The sequence below is a fragment of the Delphinapterus leucas genome, chromosome 20 (genome assembly GCF_059928025.1).
Source record: "Delphinapterus leucas isolate spDelLeu-1000000601 "Yukka" chromosome 20, BTC_Dleu_Yukka2, whole genome shotgun sequence".
Taxonomy (NCBI): Eukaryota; Metazoa; Chordata; class Mammalia; order Artiodactyla; family Monodontidae; genus Delphinapterus; species Delphinapterus leucas.
In genome coordinates, this window is record NC_143148.1 from 47,925,017 (window position 1) to 47,947,652 (window position 22,636).

A 22,636-nucleotide genomic window follows, 5' to 3' on the forward strand; every position below is an offset into this window, starting at 1 on the left:
AAAAAGGCAAGGTGCAATATACCAAGTATACAGTATCCAACCACCAAGGTTAAGAACGTGGTGAGGGGAAATTACTCGTCTGTTTGCACTACATGGAAGCTATCTACAAGGAGAGGCAGGACACTGCTGCTTCTGGTCAAGCTGGCAGTGGGACTGGGTGGGCTCAGCGGTGGGAAAGAGGCTTTTCATCCTCTTGAATGGTGATTACGAAAAAATTAGGCAGTGGAATGTTGTACATGTGGCATATTAATGAATTACCACAATCAACTCAGAAAAACTGCCCAGAAAGCACTCAGTCTAAAAGAGAACAAAGTGCCCCAAACAAGTGTTGTCTATTTATGATGTTTCCATATTAAGTGTTTTATCCCATAGATACATTTGGAGGTCTCAACACCTATACACTTTTCCTCCCACCTCAGCTCTTCCTGTTCTCATGCAGGCTCCCTGCTCAGGAAGCTGAGGGCAGAGTGGAGTGTGCACAGGTACAATACCTTGTCTAACTTCACCCGAGACTCTCGTCCGCATTCCAGGGGTGTGGTGAGGGTGTTTAAATCCTGACCCCAGAAGGCAAAAAACTTTTCAATTCGGAGACTACGAAGAGCATAATACCCAGCATTCCGGATTCCATATTTCTGTCCAACACTCATCACTTCGTTGTATACGTGCAGGGCGTACTAGAGGGAGAGACAAAAGGTCAGTAACCAGCAGACCTTCAGAGTTAAACACGGAATCTGCCTGACGGCTGACACTGTTACCTGGACAAGGGAGAAGGTTGTCTACAATCCTCAGGAACCAAAGTGCTGCAGCCCAGGCTTAAGCTCCACGAAAGCAGCACCTTTATCTTTTTACTTCTCTAAAATGTCTACGATCTCAGTATATAGCACTTATTTTTTTTTATTTTTATAGCACTTATTAAATAATAACTCACAGAAGCTCTCTTACCACTCAGTAAACGACCAGTCTCGTAACTGCCTCTCCAACAGCCATGCATCCTCCACTAGCTTTGGCTTTGTTTTTTTGCGCCAGTTCCCTGAGCTTGGTCCTTCCCTTATGCAATGGCCTATGCTGTGAAACTGGTGTTACACATAACTCTAGACATGCACGCACAACTCTGATTTGTCACACGGATTATGGCGTATCTTAAGAGACCTAGAGTGAGTCACAGAGGATCCCAAAAATCAGAGCTCTCCTACCCGTGTCCCACAATATCCAGTCTCTCATGTTGTTGTTCTTCCCACAATATCCAGTCTCTCATGTTGTTGTTCTTGGTTCCAGACACGTTTAAGTATCACATAACTTAAATGAACAAAAGTTTTCCAAATTGAAAGCAAATACTCACTCAAATACTCTGTTAAGTCTAAAGCCCAACAACAAACTACACTGTTTACTTTAAAAACTGTAAAACAGAAAACAAGACAGAGGAATGAGGAAGACAGATACTGTATAATCTCACTTATATGTGGGATCTTAAAAAAACAACAACTATTAAACAACAATAAAACCAAAATAGCAACTAAACTCATAGACCAAGAGATCAATTTGTGGTTACAGGTGGGGACTGGAGGAAGGTGGTCAAAAGGTACAAACTTCCAGTTATAAGGTAAGTACTAGGGATGTAATGCACAACATGATGACTAGGTGACACTGCTGTGTGATAACATGAAAATTAAGAGTAAATCCTGAGAGTTCTTCTCATCACAAGGAAAAAAAAATTTTTTTTCTTTTTATTGTGTCTGTATGAGATGATGGATGCTAGTAACTAAACACTGTGGTAATCATTTCACAGTCTATGTAAGTCAATCCATTATCCTGTCCACCTTAATCTTATACAATGATGTATGTAAATTATATCTCAATAAAATTGGGGGGAAAAGTCAAAAACAAAAATCTGCTTCATTGGTATCGCAATTCTTTATCCTGGCAATGTATGTTGCTCTATAAACTGCACTACTGCAGCCGAACAGGCATTGACTAAGCAGACAGCTGTGATCAAGGCAACTTTAGATGTGGAAAAGGGAGTCTGAGCTATTGGGTACAACACAGCCTGTGGTATGTGTGTAAGTGAAACACTGCAAATAGCAAAGGCGGGTAGAGGAGACCATTGGAGACTGGCTGGGAAACGAGAGTAAGAATGAGCTGTATCTCGGGTGGGTTCAGTGTCTCAAGCTGAATGCTCTGTACTTGAATTAAGAAGACAAAGGTTTAAAGCAGGTGAGTAGTCTTGGGCTAGAGAAGAGCAAAGCGAAAAGTGGGTCCCCACTACTTACTCATTTTCTCACTAGATGCCAGGGATTGAGTGTGAACAAACCAATCTGCTATCTGCCACCATGCTTTGGAAGGCAGCTCCTCAGAGACAAGTATAAGCTTCTTGAGGACAAAAGCCAGCTTGAAAAGAACCCAAGCAGTGCACAAATTACCTCTTGGACTCACAGAAAACAGGGCTTCTCCCTCCTGATGGGCTTGGCTGATTAATGACCCAGGAGCAGGTGGTAACACCTGAATGACCATATGGCACTTCAGTACAGGCAAAACATATCAGCTACATGCATATTAACTCTTCTCAAATCATGAATAATCCCTTCACCTTAATATTGTTATAATACTTTTGAGTGTGGAAAAGCAGATAAAATTTCATGGGCTGGTAAATCTGTGCTTCATTTAATAATTAAAAGGAAACCTAACACCATGAGTAGTATGACTATGTCAAGAACATGAGGTTGAAGATCACTGCTACTTGTCACAACTGGACAAGGGAAAGAAAATGCAGGAATAAAAATTGTTAAGAAACAAAAACTATTATTGTTTGTGTATGGTAAGACTGAACCCTGGAAGTTCCAGAAATCAACTAAAAAACAGCTATAAACAGTAAGATAGTTTAGGAGGGAAACAGGTTAAAGCATTAATATACGGGGAAAAAAGCTTTCATAAATCAGGAGACACCAGAATAAAGACACCCTTCCCATTCACAACAGCAACACCACCAAAATATTCATATAAATTTAAGAAATGTATACCATCTACATGAAGAAAACTTCAAAATACCTCTGAAGGTCACCAAAAAAAAAACCCCGCATAAAGAAAGGTATATTTTGATTGTAAGATTCAACACATATAAGAATGTCAATTCTTCCTAATTTACAAACGTAACAATCCAACAACTCAGGGTGTTTCTGTTTTAACTAGATGATTATAAAAGTTTATAAGGAGATCAGCTCGGTGCTTTGTGACCACCTAGACGGGTGGGACAGGGAGGGTGGGAGGGAGGGAGGAAGACGCAAGAGGGAGGAGATACGGGAACATATGTATATGTATAACTGATTCGCTTTGTTATAAAGCAGAAACTAACACACCATTGTAAAGCAATTATACTCCAATAAAGATGTAAAAAAAAAAAGTTTATAAGGGAAAATAAGGAAACAGGAATTCGTCTTTTCCAGTTTTCCAAGCTATGAGGGAGGATAAGCATTACCGAGTATTAAAATATACAATAAAGACTCAGTAATTAAAACAATGTGATACTGGATATACAAATAGAATAAAAGTCCAGAAATAAATCTAAATATATATAGAAACTTAGTATGTGGTAAAGGTAGAATCTCACATCAACTGGTCATCCATGTTAGAAAAAATAGTTTGATCCATAGCTCATAAAGTACCAAGAGACAGTGCAAAAGGTTGGAGCATTTAAATATGAAAAAACAAAACACACAAACCCATAAATAGCAACAACACAAACTACAAAAGCACCAGAAGTGGAAAAATTTTTTAACTCTGGAGTGGGGAAGCCCCTTCTATGTATTAAACTCTAGAAGCCACAAAAGATTCATCAATTCACCTACAAAAAAAATTTTTTGCAACATATGAAACATTTCCATAATAAAAAGTAAAATTTAGAAAACCCTTCTGGGACTTCCCTGGTGGCAGAGTGGTTAAGAATTCACCTGCCAGGGGACACGGGTTCCATCCCTGGTCCGGGAAGATCCCACATGCCACAGAGCAACTAAGACCGTGTGCCACAACTACTAGAGCCCGCGAGCCACAACTACTGAGCCCACATGCCACAATTACTGAAGCCTACGTGCCTAGAGCCCGTGCTTCACAACAAGAGACGCCACCACAATGAGAAGCCCGCGCACCGCAATGAAGAGTAGCCCCCGCTCACCACAAATAGAGAAAGCCTGCGCCCAGCAACAAAGACCCAACACAGCCAAAAAATACATATATAAAAAAAACCCTTCCATGTGGCAAAAAAAACAAATCAAGACAAATGATAAACTGGAAAAAAAATTTACAACTTAATAGTAAGGACTGGTTGGCTGATTCAGAGAATGCCTAGAAATTGGGGGAAAAGACCAATAATTCAATACAAAAATGGACAAAAGATACTGCCAGGACATTCATTCATGCAACATATATTAAGCGTTTACTATGTGCCAAGTATTTCTCTAACTGCTGGGGATATAGAAGTTAAACAAATATCCCTGCCTTTAGCAAACCTACATTTAAACGGGTAATGTGATGAACGAGATAAAGAAAATATATATTCTATAAGACAGTGGTAAGCACTCTTGAGAAAAATAAAACAGGGAAGGAGGCTAGGGAGGAGGGGGCCAGAGACTGCAACTTTAAATGGTCTCTTCAAGAAGGTGAGGTGGGACTTCCGGTGGCGCAGTGGTTAAGAATCCGCCTGCCAATGCAGGGGACATGGGTTCGAGCCCTGGTCCAGGAAGATCGCACATGCTGTGGGGCAACTAAGGCCGTGCACCACAACTACTAAGCCTGCACTCTAGAGCCCGTCACTCTAGAACCCGTGAGCCACAACTACTGAAGCCTGCACGCCTAGAGCCCGTGCTCTGCAACAAGAGAAGCCACCACAATGAGAAGCCCGCGCACCACAATGAAGAGTAGCCCCCGCTCGCCGAAACCAGAGAAAGCCCGCGGGCAGCAATGAAGACCCAACGCAACCAAAAATAATAAACTAAAAAAAAAAAAAAAAAAAAATGGTGAGGTGTGGGGACCTCCCTGGTGGTCCAGTGGTTAAGACTCCGTGCTTCCACTGCAGGGGACGTGGGTTCAATCCCTGGTTGGGGAACTAGGTAGGATCCCACAGGCCATGCGGCGTGGCCAAAAAGTTTTTTTTTTTTTTTAATTAAAAAGAAAAAAAGGTGAGGTGTGAATAAGACCTGAAGCATGTGTGGCTGTGAGCTTGGGAGGCTCTACGGGGGGAGGGATATGCCAAAGAAAGGGGAAGGGCAAGTGGAAAGGCCCTGAGGCAGAAACATGTCCAGCAAGGAGAGGCAAGAAGATAGGGTGAGATGAGCAGCAGTGTGGAGGAAGGTCGGCAGAGCTGTGTGCGCCCTGCAGATGGGCTTTTACTCGGAGTGAGATGGGTTTTGACAAGTAGCTTGATCTCTTGCATGGAACTGCACCCATCAGCCCAAAGTCTGACAACTCTGTGCTGGTACAAGCAATAAAGAAAAAGACACTCTTGTACACTGCAGAAGTTTTTATAACAGCAAAGGACTAGAAACCCTATAAATGTCTATTAGTACCAGACTGGTTAAATAAATTACGATTCAACTATATAATGGCATACTATATCATTTTCATTAAAAAATAAAGAAAAAAGAAAAAGGAAGCTCTTTCTCTTCAGGTACTGGCAGGGAAAAATCTCTAAATTGCTAAGTAAAAAAAATCAAGATGAAGAACAGCAGTAAGCCTCCATTTGTGTTTCTAAAAAAGAGGGTTATGAATACGTCTTTGAACTTGCTTCCATATGCACAAAAATCTCTGACATGATATAAACTAACAATTATATCACTGGTGGTGGCTGGTGGGAACTGGTCGGGTGGCACTGAATACTTTTTAGAGGTTTTTAGTTTTAGACCATGTAAATATATTACCTACACAAAAAAAGTACATAACTTAGCTAAAAACGTTAAAATCTCTTTAACGCAGCCTACCCTCAGTGACCAAGGCCCGGTCAGACATGGCGCTCTAACCCTGCCAGCACCCATCCTCTCGTGGTTCTCACCTCTATAGGAATGTAAAGCATGAATCCTGGCTCTCCCGTGTGAGTCATGCTCATCACCCGGATCCCATTTGCGTAGCCCACACTCATCTCCTGTGGAAACAAAGGGAGAAGGTCATCGTGGAAACTGTTAGGGGAAGTGGGCCCCTCCATGTTTGTTAGAGGAATGAATGCCTGAGGCAACCCCTCTCATTAGCTCTGTACCCTGTGTTGGACCCTAATGGAGATACATGTGAATGAAAATTTCTTCCTCAAGACAGTCTGTTTCCAGGCATTGGGGTCATTAGGAACAGATTCCAATGCTCTTCTCATGAACAGCCCCAGTTCAGGAGTACCAGCCAAGCCAGTGGAGGGAAGTGGAGGCAAAGTCTTTGAAAAGCATGAAATACTTCTTTTTACAAAGTCGTGCTAAAGATTTGTTTTAGTCAGAGACGCCGGGAGCAATGAAGACCAGGCAAATGTGTTCCCTGGCGGACCTGGCAGCCAAGTCCTGGGTACCTGCCCCACAGAAGATGATGCCAGATGACCAAAGAACACCGTTCACCTGCTACCCTGGGGGAAGAGACTGGGCTTCTCATGTTCAAAACGTGTTTCCAGCAGCTCAGTTACCCAAAAGGGGCCCCTGACTCAACCACCGTTCCTGCAATGGGAAGCGGTGAGCCCCAGACGGCCCTAAAGCAGACTGTTTCCATGAGGAGCAGGCATCGCAGCGCGGTACGCCGCAGGCGCACGCGCGTGGTTACTTCTTCAAGGAGCAAAGAATGTACCGTGACAGGGTCTGCTGCCAGCTAACAGAGCTTCCTGTTGCTTTAACTGTGCCATGGAGAAAAAGGAGAGCTGTAAAATCACTTAAGAGGTGGATCCTAACTTCGGTTTGAACTTCAAAGAGCATCCCATCAGTAACTGTCCCGAAGCTGCTTGTTACAGACTGCCAAAACATGTCTGTCTGGACCTCTCTAATCAACCACTTCCCAGAGAGTGTGTTCAGTTATCATTCCTTTTATTCAGTTACAGTTTGTTTCACTCAGCTCTAGTTGCCAAGTATAAGAAAGAAAATTTATAAGAAAGAAAGAAAATTAAGTAAGTTGTTTAGGGATTCACCTAAACCATTTCTTACCTGAAGGTGCCACATACACAGAAGTTACTTTGTGTATGGAAAAGAGGAAGCACTGCATGGAGAGAAGGGACCTGACCTTGACTGGCATTTTTTGGCATCCGCATCATAATACTATAACTTAAAAATTTAATCCACCTCTACAGAAATCAATAAATATATAGAACTGATATTCACAGAAATTAGGTCTTCAAAGATATCAATGTTTATTAAACAAGAAGAACATGAAGATTGAAAAATAAAGAAATGGATTTATTCAGTCATTCTGTTTGCTTAATAAAAGTCAGAACACGCTTTGTGGGTATTAACACCATAGTGAGAACATGTAATTGCCATCTCTGTAAAAGAAATATTCCCTGCTTATTTAAAAACTACAACTTTACTAGTACCCACCTTGCAAAACAGACTTGGGAAATGGTCTGGAGTCATAGGGGCATAGGACAACTCAGACAGCACATCCACAGCTCGAGGACCAATCAGATTGAGGGCTAAACGGAAAAGAACAAGAGATGTCTGGCCGCTCCAGGTGAATAGCTGAACCAATGGGAAAGGTCTGCTCTGGACTTGCTCTCCTATGGCCAGGTGTGGGTGGCAAAACCATGAAAATGTCCATTTGCTTAGGCAATCCTAGGGTGGACCTTGATTCTGGCAAATACACTTCTCCTGACAGGGCTGCTTAATGCTGCTACTGACTCCTGGCATCTGACAGCCTGGCTAGTGTGTTGCCTCTTCCTGAACAAAGGAAGACAAAACTCCACAGCCTCCTTTGCAACTAGATTGGGATCATGAGGCCAGGGGATAGGAGCCCACTCCCAGGGCTGGCCAAACCACCCCCTGCACAATTCCTGTTCCCTGGGACTTCCCTGATAGTCCAGTGGCTAAGACTCCATGCTCCCAATGCAGGGGGCCCGGGTTCGATCCCTGGTCAGAGAACTAGATCCCAGATGCTGCAACCAAGAAGTCCACATGCCGCAACTAAAGATCCCATGTGCCGCAATGAAAATCCTGCATGCCTCAACTAAGACCCGGCACAGCCAAACAAATAAATATTTAAAAACAAGACAAAACAAAAACAATTCCCATTCCCCTCCTCTTCCCAGTGTGGCTACATGACGGAAAAAGCCCCAAACCCAAATCAGTACCAGGAGAGCCCTGAGGAGAGCTGCCCACCCAGCCTGGATTCTGTCACATTTACGACAGCACCTAAGCTAATTACACATCAAATACCCTTAAATGGACTAGAAAATAGGCTTGCTTCAATAAGCTTCTATAGTTTTCTAATCTGGTAGCGAGAAAGTAATCATATTTGCTACCATGATGAACTGAGGATGAGGGCCTGGTGGATGCGAGGGGCAGGGGTCCATTGAGGGTAGGGAGGGGTTAAAGCTGGAATCAGGTGGCAGAAGAGGAGGGGTTGCTCCCTGAGAAGACTGCTGAGGAAGAGATAATACGGAAATTAAGTTATCTATCCTTAAAAAGTATTTACTCATTAAAGAAAAAATAAAAACTAAGGGGAAATTTTGAAGAAAATAATACTTAGGTAATAAATATAAAAATACTTTAATAATGAGTCACTCATTCATTCAACAAATATTTGCACTCTGATATGCTGGCTGTAGGGGACACAGCAGTAAACGAAACACAAAGAAACTGAAGCACTAACTCATTCACACTTCACTTATAAAAACATGGGGAAGCATTAGAGATCAATTTTCTATGACCAGGAGCCTCTTCCAAGATTCTAATTCTGACACTCATTTTTGAGTATCAGATATAGAGAAGGCAAATGGAGAAGACAGATCTGGATCAACTTCGATCAGCTGGCTTTTCCTCGCTCAGCTGACTGCAGAGGGCCCCCTTACCAGTGTATTTCCAGGTGACGTCCTCCAGAATCAGGTTGCTGTCTTCTGGCATGTATTTCTTAAGCCAGGCCCAACAGTGGACCTGTTGGTCGGTTGGAGAAATCATGAAGAAACTGAAAGTGAGACCCAAAAGTAATCAAAACCAGGCAGCAGGAGAATGATCAGGAAGCAGTAAGTTCTCAGCTAGTTTCAAAGCAACGAGCAGAACACTGGTGAATGATCTCTTAGCTTTTAGGGAAGGCCAACTGCACATACTTCTAGGATATACCACATAATGACAAAACAGAAGATTCTGGCTTTCTGCTAGTGCCAAGAAATTATACAGACCTACTAACATAAGGCATTTTTCCTCAATAGAGTAATTTTTCCACACCAAGTTTTACATAATCTGGTGGGTTTCTTTTTTTTTTTCCTCCTGGTGCTTTTTGTGTGTGTGTGCGCTGGGCTGCTAATGAACTGGCCATGACTTTGAAATGTTTTATTGTCCTCAGTGTGTTATTACAGTTTCCTGGAGAGGTGAGCTGAGTGCTCGGCTCCGCCACAGCCATTAGGCGGAGGGAGCAGAGTGGCAGCCGGCTCACCTTCGCTTGCTCAGCCGTGCTACGCTGCAGTCATTTTCGTACCCTCCGCCCTCGTTGAGCATGCCAGTATGCACGATGTGGCCCACGGGCACGTCAAGGTCATTGGAGAAGAGGTATTGGAGAATTTCTAATGCCTGATCCCCGGTGGACTGTAGGGTTAGGGAACGAAGCAGAGAGAACAAACATGAGAACCTCTGGCCGGTAATGCGGCCTGACAAGCAAAGTCACTTGCGGAGAAAATTCAATTAGCCGTACTCGTGCAACAGTATTTGCAGATTTGCTCCACTGCAACGAGCTCCAGAGAAAGCTAGCTATTGATTCTAGTGTCAAATGAGCCTCTGCAAGCAGATAAAGAACCAGAAACAAAGCGCTAAAAATTCCAGAAAATGTTATAATACAGGTGAAACACTAAAATATATCAGAGTTCTTAGTCTGCTTTGAAGTGACAGATGAAAAACAAGAGGCATTCAATAAATACGCAAGTTTCCAAATCTGTTCTTTTGGTTCCCAAATACTTACTGTTATTTCAAACTTTGTGAAAGAGGACATGTCAATGACACACACGGCCTCCTTACAGCACTTGACTTCGGACTCCACAATCTCAAACCAGTCTGGCTTGTAAAAAGTCTTGCTCTGCTCCAAGGCCAACAGGTCTACAGGACAGAGAAAACCAAAGGAAGACAGAAAAGGAGGGGACTTGTACTGGTGAGTCTCCTTGATAGATCAGTAGAGTATAACAGGTTTTTATTATTTATTCTCCTAGGAAGACAAACTAGCTATGCACATTTAAAAACAAGGTTTACTATTCTTAAGACAAAAAAACCCCCAAAAACAAAAATGAGAACGTGCCTCCTTACCCTTGTCTGGTGGCACAAAGTACTTTGGCCTCTCAAATCCATGTTTCTCCATCCACCTGGCTCCTTGTGCATCCAGCCGGTCATACAGAGGAGATGTGCGTAACTGCCTTCCTGTCTGGAAGTCCCAGCGGGGAACCTTCAGATCATACAGCAGAGCTAGGAGAGAGAAGAGCAGCCTATGAAAGCCCAAGGCACAGAGCTGAGCACCAATATCCATGGGCCTCTGGAGTTGCTCCTATTCAAAAAAGCATGCTTTCAGGCTGCTGTAGCCTGATTTGCCAAACAGTACCCAGTGTGACACGAATGTTCCAGAAGAAAGGATCACACTGCAAGAGCTGGTAACACCCCTCCACAGACTTATATACCTGTGAGTCACATAACAACTCTAGATCTTTGCTTATAATTACTGTTCCAAATTAGTAGGTAGAAACAATGGCAGAAAGGTCAGAGTTCTAAACCTTGTTAAGCTCCCAGCAGAGATGAAGGTTATGTCTACACGGGACACAGGTGGTTACAAAGTGTGAAAAAATGGCACCTGATTCTTTCCAGTGCCTGTGTTGTTGGAGTCTCAGACCTGTTACACACTTTTCCTAATATTTAGCCATTTCTGAAGCAAAAGGGCACACAGCATGCCTTGATTTGGTGGTTCTGAAATCTGACAGGTTGCAAAGTATTGTCCCAGTGACATGATTTACATAACAAAGGGAGGGTCAGAATTCATTTCTCCTAATGTCCAATCTGCAACAGTGAATACGTAAAATATCCAGAAAGAGTGTGATCTCTAGTCTCTTGCAGAGAGAAGACCGGACTTCACACCAGGCCAAACAAGAGGTACGTCAGCGTGGGGGGAGACTGGGAGATCACAGAGAAGGAAACCAAGCTGGCATCCTTATACTGTGACAGTCTCCTCTGGGCTTTAGGTTCTACTTTCCCTTTCCCCGTTTTCTATCATGCCTGCAACTTCCATCTCATGAGAATCAGAGGCGGCCACCAAAAGTACTGTATCATCAAGAAGAAGCTCCAGCTCATTTACAATTTGCACAGCTTCCAAAGTAACAATGGATGTAGAAACCTAGACTCTTAACAGTTCAACACTGTAACCAAAATATTCACTAAATAACCTTAGCAGTTACACATACTGCTTCCAGGTCCTTTAACTCCCATGGATGTGAATTCTCTGCCCCAGACCAAAAGTGAGCACACAGGTGTGACAGGTCATCCAAAGGCCTCATTGCTAATGGAACCTCCAGCTACTAAACCAGCAGTCCGTCCTTAAACAAGAATGCTGGTCACAGCCAATGCAGAATCTTAGTCCTGAGGATAACTATTCCCCAAACAGATATATTTGGTCAAGTCTGAAAACAGTTCCTCAGTATACAAAAATGAAATTACAATCTGATTTGGTTCAATTCCTGATTCAAAAGCTATCTCTAAAGGGCACACTGGAAAATAAAGCCAAGACAAAGTAGTAACAAGTTAAAAGCGTCCTTCAAAGTCAGAGAGAAGCAAAAACAAGGAGAAAGAGCAGGAATGTATGTTTGGTATTTACATGAGAAATGGTTTCCTATCTTGCTAGCATAGGATGGGTTAATGAGGAGAGTCAGTCAAAGGAGCCTGAAGCTTTGAGACTAACTTGGCAAATTCTCTGCCTTGGAAAGCAAACCATGATCTCAAAGACCAAGTGGGGAGTGAGAGCATTCATTCTGACACAGCAAAGTGGAAAGGAGGCAATGCTGGGAATGTTCAAGAAGCTGCTGCCAGGAGTCTGACAGGAATCACCACCTGTACGTCCTAGTCCACTTTCCTGGTCCCCGAGGTAACTAAGATACAATACACTAAAGAAAATGTTCCATAAATGTCACGTGGGCATAATGCCCCCAACACAGGCCTGAAACAGCCAAACTCAGACGCCCAACTTGAAGCAATTACTAAAGAACCAAGGAAGAATCTGCCCCTCTGGACGACAGAACCAGTCAGATGCCTGCAACGATGGGCAACGGGGATAAAGCTTCACTTACGCATGACTTCCATGACACGGTGGCGCAGGAAGGTTCGGCTGCTCTGGAGGGCTCCAAAACGCTTCAGGTCCAGTTCCCAGACACTTTCTGAGGGATAGCCATGCACCATCCACTCAGCGAGGTACCTGTGTAGATGGGGGAAGTTGCTGGGCCTCTCAGCACCGTGATACTCTCAGTGCTGTGCTAGGAATCAAGCACCAACAGAATCGAAAGACTCTATCTTGTCAAGAGTGGTTGAGCAATTCTGGGCAATTTCCTTAATTTCTGGAAGAAACAAATTATATCCATCTACTGCTCTCGCAAGACCGCTATGAGGATATGAGCTCTAATGATAAGATTCCCTAGAAAGTATAGAGATAAGCCACATTCCATACAAATGTACTCCATACATCCAATGGGTTTTTTTTTTCTTTGTTTGTTTTTTCCTGTAAAAAGTCACCTCAGGAGGTTATACAGTTAACTGGCCATATCGCCTTTGCTCCAAACATTTTTGGTAACTTCTACTCCATAACTGTCTTCAGAGCCATTCTACAATTCACTCAAGAACACTGGTCAATTAAAAAATGTTTTTAAATTGTGGTAAAAAACACGCAACGTAAAATTTACCATCTTAACCATTTACAAGTGTATACTTCAGTGGTATTAAGCACTTTCACGTTATCTGTAACTCTCACCACCATCCACGTCCAGAATTCTTTTCATCAAACAAACTCTATATCCACTAAGCAGCCCCTCCCTACTCCCTCCTTACCCCACCCCTGGCAAGCACCATTCTACATCTGTCTCTATGAATTAGACTACTGTAAGTATTCATATGGGTGGAATTATACAGTATTTGTCCTTTCAACACCGGCTTAATTTTTAATTTATTTATTTTTGGCTGCATTGGGTCTTCGTTGCTGCGCACAGGCTTTTCTCTAGTTGCAGTGAGTGGGGGCTACTCTTTGTTGTGGTGCACATGCTTCTCATTGCAGTGGCTTCTGGTTGCGGAGCACAGGCTCTAGGCATGCGGGCTTCAGTAGTTGTGGCACGTGGGCTAAGTAGTTGTGGCACGTGGGCTCTAGAGTGCAGGCTCAGTAGTTGTGGCGCATGGGCTTAGTTGCTCCGCGGCATGTGGCATCTTCCCGGACTGGATGCGCAGGCTCGGCGGCCATGGCTCACGGGCCTAGCCGCTCCGTGGCATGTGGGATCTTCCCAGACAGGGGCACAAACCCGTGTCCCCTGCATCTGCAGGCAGACTCTCAACCACTGTGCCACCAGGGAAGCCCCCTCACTTAATTTTTATAAGTACCAAATTTGAAAATAAAAACCTGTGTGATCAGCATGATCTTTTACTTCACTCACCACACTTGGCTATTTCCAAACTCAAATACATATTCAAAGGACCAACATTTGTTATGACTGAAGTAGTACAGAAGAACATCCCACTGGCTCCAAGGCTAACTCCAAAAGAGGAGTTCCAAAAACATTCTGTACAATGACGTGTCTGGAACACGGGGAGAGCCTCCCATGGCAAACACTTTCAAGGGGACAACTCTCTCATGACATGTGTCTTCCTCTTATTATGAACATACTGGATTAGGTATATCACAAATCCTATGAACCAGAAGTAATTCCGGAAAGGAAGAAGCCTCGCAAGCCGAACCTGAGTGCGAAAGACTTACCTTCCAGCTCCTCCACCAAACGAAAGGCCAGCAGAGTTCATTCCCGCCAGGACGAAGTAGCCCCGCACTGAAGGGGACTCGCCCATGATGCACCTCATGTCCGGGGTGAAGGTCTCGGGGCAATTCACCAACTTCATGATCTCCACAGTCTCCAGTTCTGGCATCCTACGCAGCAGGGAACTCAACAGGGGCTCTGAGCAACGAAAACAGACCCAAACACAGTCGTCAGCTTTAGGGGATTCAAAACTCCGTACTCCTTACACTTTCTGTTCCCTCTCCTTTCGGAAAATGTCTTGTGGAGGTTTTCTAATGTTTTCTAATGTTTTCTAAGATGAGCCATCTATCAGAGGCAGAAGCCTTGGGGAAGTATGGGACATTCCTACAGAGTTCTTGGCATAAAGACGGAGAAAAAAGATACTCTTTAGAGGGAAAGGAGCTATGGAAGAGTAAATACTACATCTGGCTATAGAATCTCAAAGGGATCAGGACTCATGGAAAAGCTCTTAAATGACCCCCAAAGAGATGTGCAATAAAAGGCAATGTTTTCCTAAGTTGGAACAGCTGCAAAAGACAGATCCTCAACCTGTTTTAAGGTAAGTCCATCGTCAGGGAATGATCCAGGGGGACAGTGGTAAAGATGAAGCCAGACTGAAGCTGGCTGGTAGGTACATGGGATTTCTTTATATTATTCTCTTCACTTTTTTTTTTTTTTTTTGCGGTACGGGGGCCTCTCACTGCTGTGGCCTCTCCTGTTGCGGAGCACAGGCTCCGGACGCACAGGCTCAGCAGCCATGGCTCACGGGCCCAGCCGCTCCACGGCATGTGGGATCTTCCCGGACCGGGGCACGAACCCGCGTCCCCTGCATCGGCAGGCGGACTCTCAACCACTGCGCCACCAGGGAAGCCCCTCTTCACTTTTAAAAGTTTGAAATTTCCTAAATTTAAAGAAAAAAAATTTTAAGTCCAAGTGGAAGGAAGGACACTCTTCACTACAGACCTTTGAATTGGGAACCATGTGACTGTATTACCTATTCGATAAATTAAATTAAAATTATTTAAAAATTGAGTAAAAGAACACATTAATGAAACTGTTTTGCTTCTTAAAGTTCTCTTCAATTTTAAATGAAGTCCTATCAAAAGAAGGTTTCCTCCCAGCCTAAAATTTCAGCAATGATGTTAGGTGAATAAGTGATAAGCCAAAAGTCCCTTAAACCAAGATTTTAATTTTAGGTCCCTGAATCTGCTCACCAATAACCGTATCCTTAGATCAGATAAGCTCTGTAGACTACCCTCTGTAACCACCAAAAGAGGTTGTTACAAAGATCAAATAAGGAACTACGGGTATATCTCGGTTCAGTTCTAGACCACTGCAATAAAGTGAATATCGCAATATAGTGAGTCACGTGAATTTTTTGGTTTCTCAGTACATATAAAAATTTTGTTCACACTATACTATAGTGTACTCTATGTACAATAGCGTTATGTCTAAAAAACAATGTACATAACCAAAAACAATGTAAATTAAAAACTACTTGGCTAGATATGCAAGCAACCTAAGTGTTCATCAACAGGTGGCTAAAGAAGATGTGTGTGTGTATACGCAAACACACACAATGGAATACTACTCAGCTCTTAAAAAAGCTTTTGCCATTTGCAATAACATGGATGGACTTGAAGGGTATTATGCTTAGTGAAATGAGTCAGAGAAAGACAAACACTGTATGTTATTACTTATATGTGGACTCTAAAAAAGAAAAACTAGTGAATGTAAACAAAAAAGAAACAGACTCACAGATACAGAGAACAAACTAGTGGTTATTGTTGGGGAGAAGGAAAAGGGGAGGGACAAGATAGGGGCAGGGAGTCAAGAAGTACAAACTACCATGTATAAAAAAAATAAGCTACAAGGATGTACTGTACAACACAGAACGTAGTCAATATTTTATAATAACTATTAGTGGAACATAACCTTTAAAAATTGTGAATCACTATATCGTTTGTACGCATGAAACTTGTATACTGTACATCAATTGTACCTCAAAAAAAGATCATTTAAAAAAATTTTCTACTTAGACTTCAGTGTATTATTAAAAACTTCTAAAAAAAGTAAAAAACAAACCAAAAAAACCCTTTACTGCTAAAACATGCTAATCACCATCAGCCTTCAGCAAATCGTATCTTTTGCAACAGTAACAACAAAAAGCACTGATCACAGACCCCGTAACAACCGTAACAATTAAAAAGCTTGAAATATTGTTACAATTACCAAAATGTGCCAGAGACACAAAGTGAGAAAATGCTGTTGGAAGATAGTCCCAACAGACTTGTTCAACACAAACTTCAATCTATAAAAAACTCAGTATCATACAGCAGAGTTTGACATGACACTAAATCAACTATACTTCAAAAAAAAAAAAAATTGAAAAACGAAACCAAGAAAAAACTCAGCATGTGCGAAGCACAATAAAATGAGGTATGCCTGTGTTCCTGAAAAGGCTTTAAAGTGTAACATCTTAGACAAATATAAGGCAATCTTGTTAGAATCTAGCTCACACACCAAAGTGATCCCAGTCTTCCTGTAGATTCTGAATCTCCAGCTGGTTCTTGCCCTCAGTGAAAATTGGCTTTGGGTTCTTCTCAAAGCCCCCAGACAGGATGCCACCCTGCCAGTTCCGAATATAAATTCTTCCATCGGCATCCACAATAGCTGAGGAAGAGAAATGACAAGGGGGTAGGGGGTAGAGGAGAAGACAGGGTTGAGCGACAAGCCAGCTGTCTAAATGGACAGAAAAAGCAGCAAAACAAAAACACCCAAAATTGGACTTATTAACCAAACAGCATTCACTGAACACAGGCATTCATTAGCTTTAAAATACTGTTCCCGGTCATGGGGGAGGATCCTCCCTCTCAGATTTACAGTGGAGACTGTTTCTCAGATTATCCCTAACCAGATCACTTATCTAGAAGCTTTGACTAGTTCTCAGAATCAAACTGCTTAACTGCCACTGTGCCATGTGAAAGCCAGAGAGAAGGGGGGACTGTGGAGCCCACTCCAGGGATGAAGGCCTCCAAGTGGTATCAACCCCTCCCTACAGCGCTGGGAGTCTCTGAACAGCCTGAGTTTATAGCTCACCTGTGACATCTCCACAACGTGTAGCATTAAGTCAAGAACTCTAGGTTACATTCCAAACACCCTCAGTTTAGACCTGTTTGAGACTACCCGTTAGCTTGCAAACAAACAAAACGGCTTAAGTGCAATGCCCACTTTGGCCATCCTTTCATAAAGAGTTATTAAAGTCAAGTTACAATGGGGTCCACCTCCCTGTACCATGCTCCAGAAAAGAAACAAAAAGAAAAGACTCTTCCGGGCGCAGTCTGTCCTTAGCAGAAAGCCTTCCTTTGCAGAGGACAGAACAGGGGCAAGGAAACAAGATTAAAAACAAAGTGCAAGTCCTCACTTGGTGTGTTGCTCTGCAGAGGGGTCTCCCAGGGGCGAGTCAGAAGGTAGAAGTGTTCGCAGGCATGTAACGGGATACTAACCGGCTCCTCGTTGGACAGACCCAGCTCGTATGCCCACTACAAATGGACAGATTGATTTGTGGGTGGAAGAGGAACAGAAAGACAAATGAGCAAGTGCAGCCTCTTGAAAAGAGTTTAATTTCAAGTGGCTTCTGTGCGCTCTTGCCTCCACATCAGCTGTGGGAAGCCAAGTTCCAGCCTGCTTTAGTTCAGTTATTGGACGGGGAGCAACACTACGCCCTTTACACCACAAAGTCTGCTTTTCGAGCAGAGGAAGACAGATTTACCAGCTCGTGAAAGGAGCTCGTGGGGAGCAAGTGAGGCCCTTCTAACAAAACACCTGGCCTCAACCACAAACCCCAAATACCAATCATAAAGAACCGCACATGGCAGCAAGTACTCCTAGGTCCCCTTAAGACTGTGGAGTGGGAGGCAAGGGACCAATCTGCCTTCAAAGCAGCAGCAGTTTCGTGTCCTGGAAACTGAATCCACGCTCCTGACACAACAAAACAGCCTAATACTCAGCTGCTGGGCGGTAGGATGAAATGAAACACCACAGACAGACCCGACGCCAAGGACTGATTTCCGTCAATGCCCAACTCTCCTGGCCTTCCTGACCAGGACAGTGCCAGTTAGCCAGGGGGGAGGAAGGAAAAGGTCACCCAGGCTTCTGTTTGAGGAGTAAGAACAGGCTTCCGATTTGGAGTGAGAGATTCTGAGTCTTCCTGTCCAAACAGGCAACAGGGTGGCCCCTGGCATCTGCTTAGTCCGCCACAGTACTAACTGCACATCCGCCCCGCCCCCCCCCCCCCCCCAAATCCTGGAGACAAAAGTTAAATAAGAAAAGCAGTGACCCAGTACTGTCGCTAACCTACCTGACCCGCACAGTTGACAAAATAGTGGCACTGGATCTGTCCTTTATCAGTCTCCACACCAGTGACTTGACCTTTCCTCACCATAACATGAAGAATACTTGTCCGGTCATAGATCTGAACACCTGTGCCAATGTAAACGAAGAGTTGGGGCACCATCATCTGATGTTCCAGAATTAGGCATGTGCAGCAGACTTACAACAAACACGGAAGAGGCCAGGTCGATGCTGGCCTTTAATTTAAACAACCAAAACACTCCTGGAACCGCATCCTGAGACTGTGTAAATGGACCTTTCCCAAGACTGAAAATACCAGGCCAAGTGAAAAAACTGACTTTAGTATGTAATCAAATTTCAGGAACCATGGGAATTCCCTGGCAGTCCAGTGTTTAGGGCTCTGCGCTTCCACTGCAGGGGGCACAGGTTCGATCCCTGGTCAGGGACATAAGGTCCCACATGCCACACAGCATGGCCAAAAAAATTCCAGGGATCATAAAAGGGGTAGGAGAGAAAAAGTGCCATTGGGCATCCTTAAATCCTAATCTACGTACATCATGAATCAGTTCATCCAAAGTATTTAACACCATAGACACTGATCAGTCTTCCCCCCATTCATTCCAACATCAGGATATGATCCAAGCTGTGGATTAAGTCCCCAAGGTGTGTTTCAACCTTAGAGCTTCTCAAGTCCTGTGGGGGAGAAAATGCCCTTAAATCTGAAGTGCTTTAAGCAGGACTAAAAGCAGTTCCTTGGAACTTAATAAGAAAAATGTGGCCCTGAAGAAAAATATTTATTAACAGATACTATATTAAGACAAAAATTCTAGGAGCCAGGAGCCAGTGTCCCAATATGGAAGTTGGTTGGTGCTCCTGCCCTACTCAGAGATGCTTTCTTAGATGACCTCTTCCTTCCTAACCCCAAAGCGTGCTTACCATTTTGGGAGGCAGCGCTTGCCAGGGCAAGAGCCACATCAGCGGAGCACACCACTGCATCCTCGGGGACATGCATGGCCCCCACCAGGTCGTGCACATTGAGGAGAGGGTGAAGTTCAGCCACTTTCTTGGGGGAGATGATCTCGGAGGGGATGCCTATAACACTGCCACAGAACACAGGGGGACAATGACATTCACTGCCCTCCGGCAGAGGTCAGGTGACAGTAAAGTCAGGACAGGCTTCTAGCCTCATACGTACTTCAGCCTTGAATTGATGCGCTTCAGGGAGATCAGCCGGTCCTGAGTTTGGGCCAGAAAGATCGAGCCTGTCCTTATGTAACCTGGAAGAAAAAACAGCCCAAACTGAGACAGAGCAGGCCAAATGCAGGGGGGCGGAGTAGCAAGCCCACTAGACTGTAAAGTGGAAGACCTGTGATGAGTCCTGGGCTGCCACCTCCCAATCATTCTCAGCTCACAGTTTTGTGAGGATCAAATGAGTCTGATGCACATAAAATCACTCTTACACTAGAAATGAAGGACACCATTGCTGAACAAACCTTTGGTTTTTTTGGAGGGGGGTGAGAAGTAACTGTGACCCATCAATTCTTCACTCCTTTATGTAATTATAATTAGACCCTTTCTCCTCCTATTGTTGGTGGGAGAGTAACCCTTGGTGAAGGCCACTCAGCAATCTTCCACCTCAGTACAGCCAGCAGGCCTGTGACCTAAGCTCAGCCAATCTGATCCTCCTGGAATACTGAGTCTTGAGCAAGGAGGGGAATGGCTGGACGTCCCTCATCTTGGGAGCAGCAGCGTCCTGGCCACATGATTCCTGTACCAGCTGAGGGACTGGCTGCTGTTGGGTCCTTACAACCTGGCCTCCACCCTGCCTCCAGCTGGCAGCCTCCTGCCAACTCTACAGGCCCCAGTGGCCTTCCAACAAACTCCTTTTGCCCAAGTTAGCCATGGTCAGTTCCTGTTGTTTGCAATCAATGTACTGGATACGACCACTATTACACCGTAGTCAATGACAATCCTCCCAGAATGCAATGAGTCTTAGCTTTTATGAAGAAAAACTCGCATCAAGTGTCTTTTTAAAAAGGAAATACAGTCACGATAATTTAAATATTTTATTGTTACTTCTGAAATCATCAGATAAATATGCCCTTCGCAGACATGACAAGATGGCCAAGTTCGGAAAACTGAAATTTCAGAGCCTGATTTTATAAGTGGTAAATTTATCCTCAATATATTTACTCCTTTGCTCAATCCTGGGGTACACAGAAAGCAGAACTGTCCATAGCACTGTGAAAAATAAACTTGCTAATTATGGGTCAATGTTTGTTCACATTTCCTTTTGTCTTGACTGAAGGTGGAGTCTAAATACTGTGATCAGAAGTCCCTGGGTTTGTTCTTTTTTCCCCCTATAGTAAAGTTGTTATTCATATGAAATGCAACTAGATTATTTCGGATAGTGTTCCACTGAACGTTTCCCCCTTTTCCTGATGGTTTTATTCTATATTTGAATATGCAAAATGTTTACATTGTTCTAAAAGTCAAAACTATACAAAGTCAGGCCAGAAATACCACTACCCCCCAGGCCCCCACCCTGCACCCTGTTTCCCACCTACCCTGGGAGGTAACCAACCTCAGTACTTTCCAGTTTATCCTTCCTATGTTTCTTTCTTTGCAAAATTAAGTATACATTTGCATATTTTCTTATTTCTTCTTACACAAAAGTATCACATTTTATATACTTTTTAACACTTTGTTTTTCTCATTTAACAATTATCACAGAGATCACTCCATAGCAATTCACAGACATCTTCCTCCTTCTTTTTACATCTCCCTAATAATCCTTTGTGGGGATGTTCCATTTTATTTTACCAATCTCATGCACGTATATTTTTGTACAAGATGTTCTTATACATACAAACTAACCACAGACTAGTAACCTTCTGGTGGGTATTCAGTGGGGAGGATCACTTTTTATTTTCAGATTTCTGTATTGCTCACACTTATTATAATGAGTATATAACTTATTACATATGTTTAAAACTTTTTAAAAGTTCCTTCTAACCCACAAAGTAATTTTTAAAAATTGATGTGGCACCGACTTAGTAAATTAATGGTTTAATCTATCTGCATCTAGGTTTTTCATCTGTAAAAGAATGATCTGGGCTTCCCTGGTGGTGCAGTGGTTAAGAATCCGCCTGCCAATGCAGGGGACATGGGTTCAAGCCCTGGTCTGGGAAGATCCCACATGCCACGGAGCAACTAAGCCCGTGTGCCACAACTACCGAGCCTGCGAGCCACAACTACTGAGCCCCCGTGCCACAACTACTGAAGCCCGCGCACCTAGAGCCCGTGCTCTGCAACAAGAGAAGCCACCATAATGAGAAGCCCGTGCACTGCGATGAAGAGTAGCCCCTGCTTGCTGCAACTAGGGAAAACCCACGTGCAGCAACAAAGACCCAATGAAGCCAAAAATAAATAAGTAAAATAAATTTAAAAAAAGGAATGATCCTTCCTTATTATAAGATCAAATAATATGTGGAATACTCTCAAAGATTATTAAAACTTCTAGATTATCATGTTCAATCACTTGACAAAAATTACATCATGTGCAAAAGAAGCACTGCAGAAACTAGTGTCTGCATAATGAGGACCCTTGGAGTGACCCAGTAATTCAGAGTAGAAAGCAGTTAACATACACCTCACATGAATGAACTATTTTCAGAGGATTAGCTTATTATATGTTATCATCAAATCTATGTTGTACACGTCACCTATTTAATATCTCAAAGCAGTCCACTGAATGACAGCAGTCATTGGAATGCACACCTGTACATTCTGCTGGACAACAGAATTCTCCAAGCAGGGAAGTCCCTACATCACCTTTCACTGCATCACTGGTGAACTACAATGGGGGTGACAGATTGAGGGGGATGCCCTTACTCTCTTTTGCCTGACTTCCTCACTGCCCCACAGACATCAAAGAGAGATCAGGCCCAATAAAGGATTCCAGCCAGTGACCTCGAACAAAAGCTAGACTAACTTACCTTACAGAAAAGAAGCCTGCAGCCCTGATTCCTCTGGAAACTAACCAGCTGAGCCATGCAAGGCTCAACAAAGCACGAGTAACTGAACCAAAGGACCAGGACTCAGCAGTTCCATTTCTGGGCT

The 22,636-nt window shown here is 43.5% G+C and overlaps 1 protein-coding gene across 2 annotated transcripts in view; it reads right to left on the minus strand.

Annotated features, from left to right (window-relative positions):
* PDPR (pyruvate dehydrogenase phosphatase regulatory subunit) overlaps positions 1 to 22,636 on the minus strand; it is a 38,619-nt gene that overhangs the window by 5,381 nt on the left and 10,602 nt on the right. For both annotated transcript variants that reach the window (XR_016390880.1, XM_089902428.1), the window contains exons 4-17: positions 19,710 to 19,791; positions 19,451 to 19,614; positions 18,522 to 18,643; positions 17,586 to 17,703; positions 16,685 to 16,834; positions 14,128 to 14,320; positions 12,464 to 12,588; positions 10,446 to 10,601; positions 10,108 to 10,241; positions 9,589 to 9,737; positions 9,008 to 9,120; positions 7,539 to 7,633; positions 6,035 to 6,124; positions 492 to 674 (exon numbers count right to left, since the gene is read on the minus strand). Coding sequence is in view for 1 of the 2 variants with exons in the window: in XM_089902428.1 (XP_089758554.1) it covers positions 492 to 674; positions 6,035 to 6,124; positions 7,539 to 7,633; positions 9,008 to 9,120; positions 9,589 to 9,737; positions 10,108 to 10,241; positions 10,446 to 10,601; positions 12,464 to 12,588; positions 14,128 to 14,320; positions 16,685 to 16,834; positions 17,586 to 17,703; positions 18,522 to 18,643; positions 19,451 to 19,614; positions 19,710 to 19,791 (1,874 nt within the window). In the remaining variant the exon portion in view is untranslated. The remainder of the gene's footprint in view (positions 1 to 491; positions 675 to 6,034; positions 6,125 to 7,538; positions 7,634 to 9,007; positions 9,121 to 9,588; positions 9,738 to 10,107; positions 10,242 to 10,445; positions 10,602 to 12,463; positions 12,589 to 14,127; positions 14,321 to 16,684; positions 16,835 to 17,585; positions 17,704 to 18,521; positions 18,644 to 19,450; positions 19,615 to 19,709; positions 19,792 to 22,636) is intronic.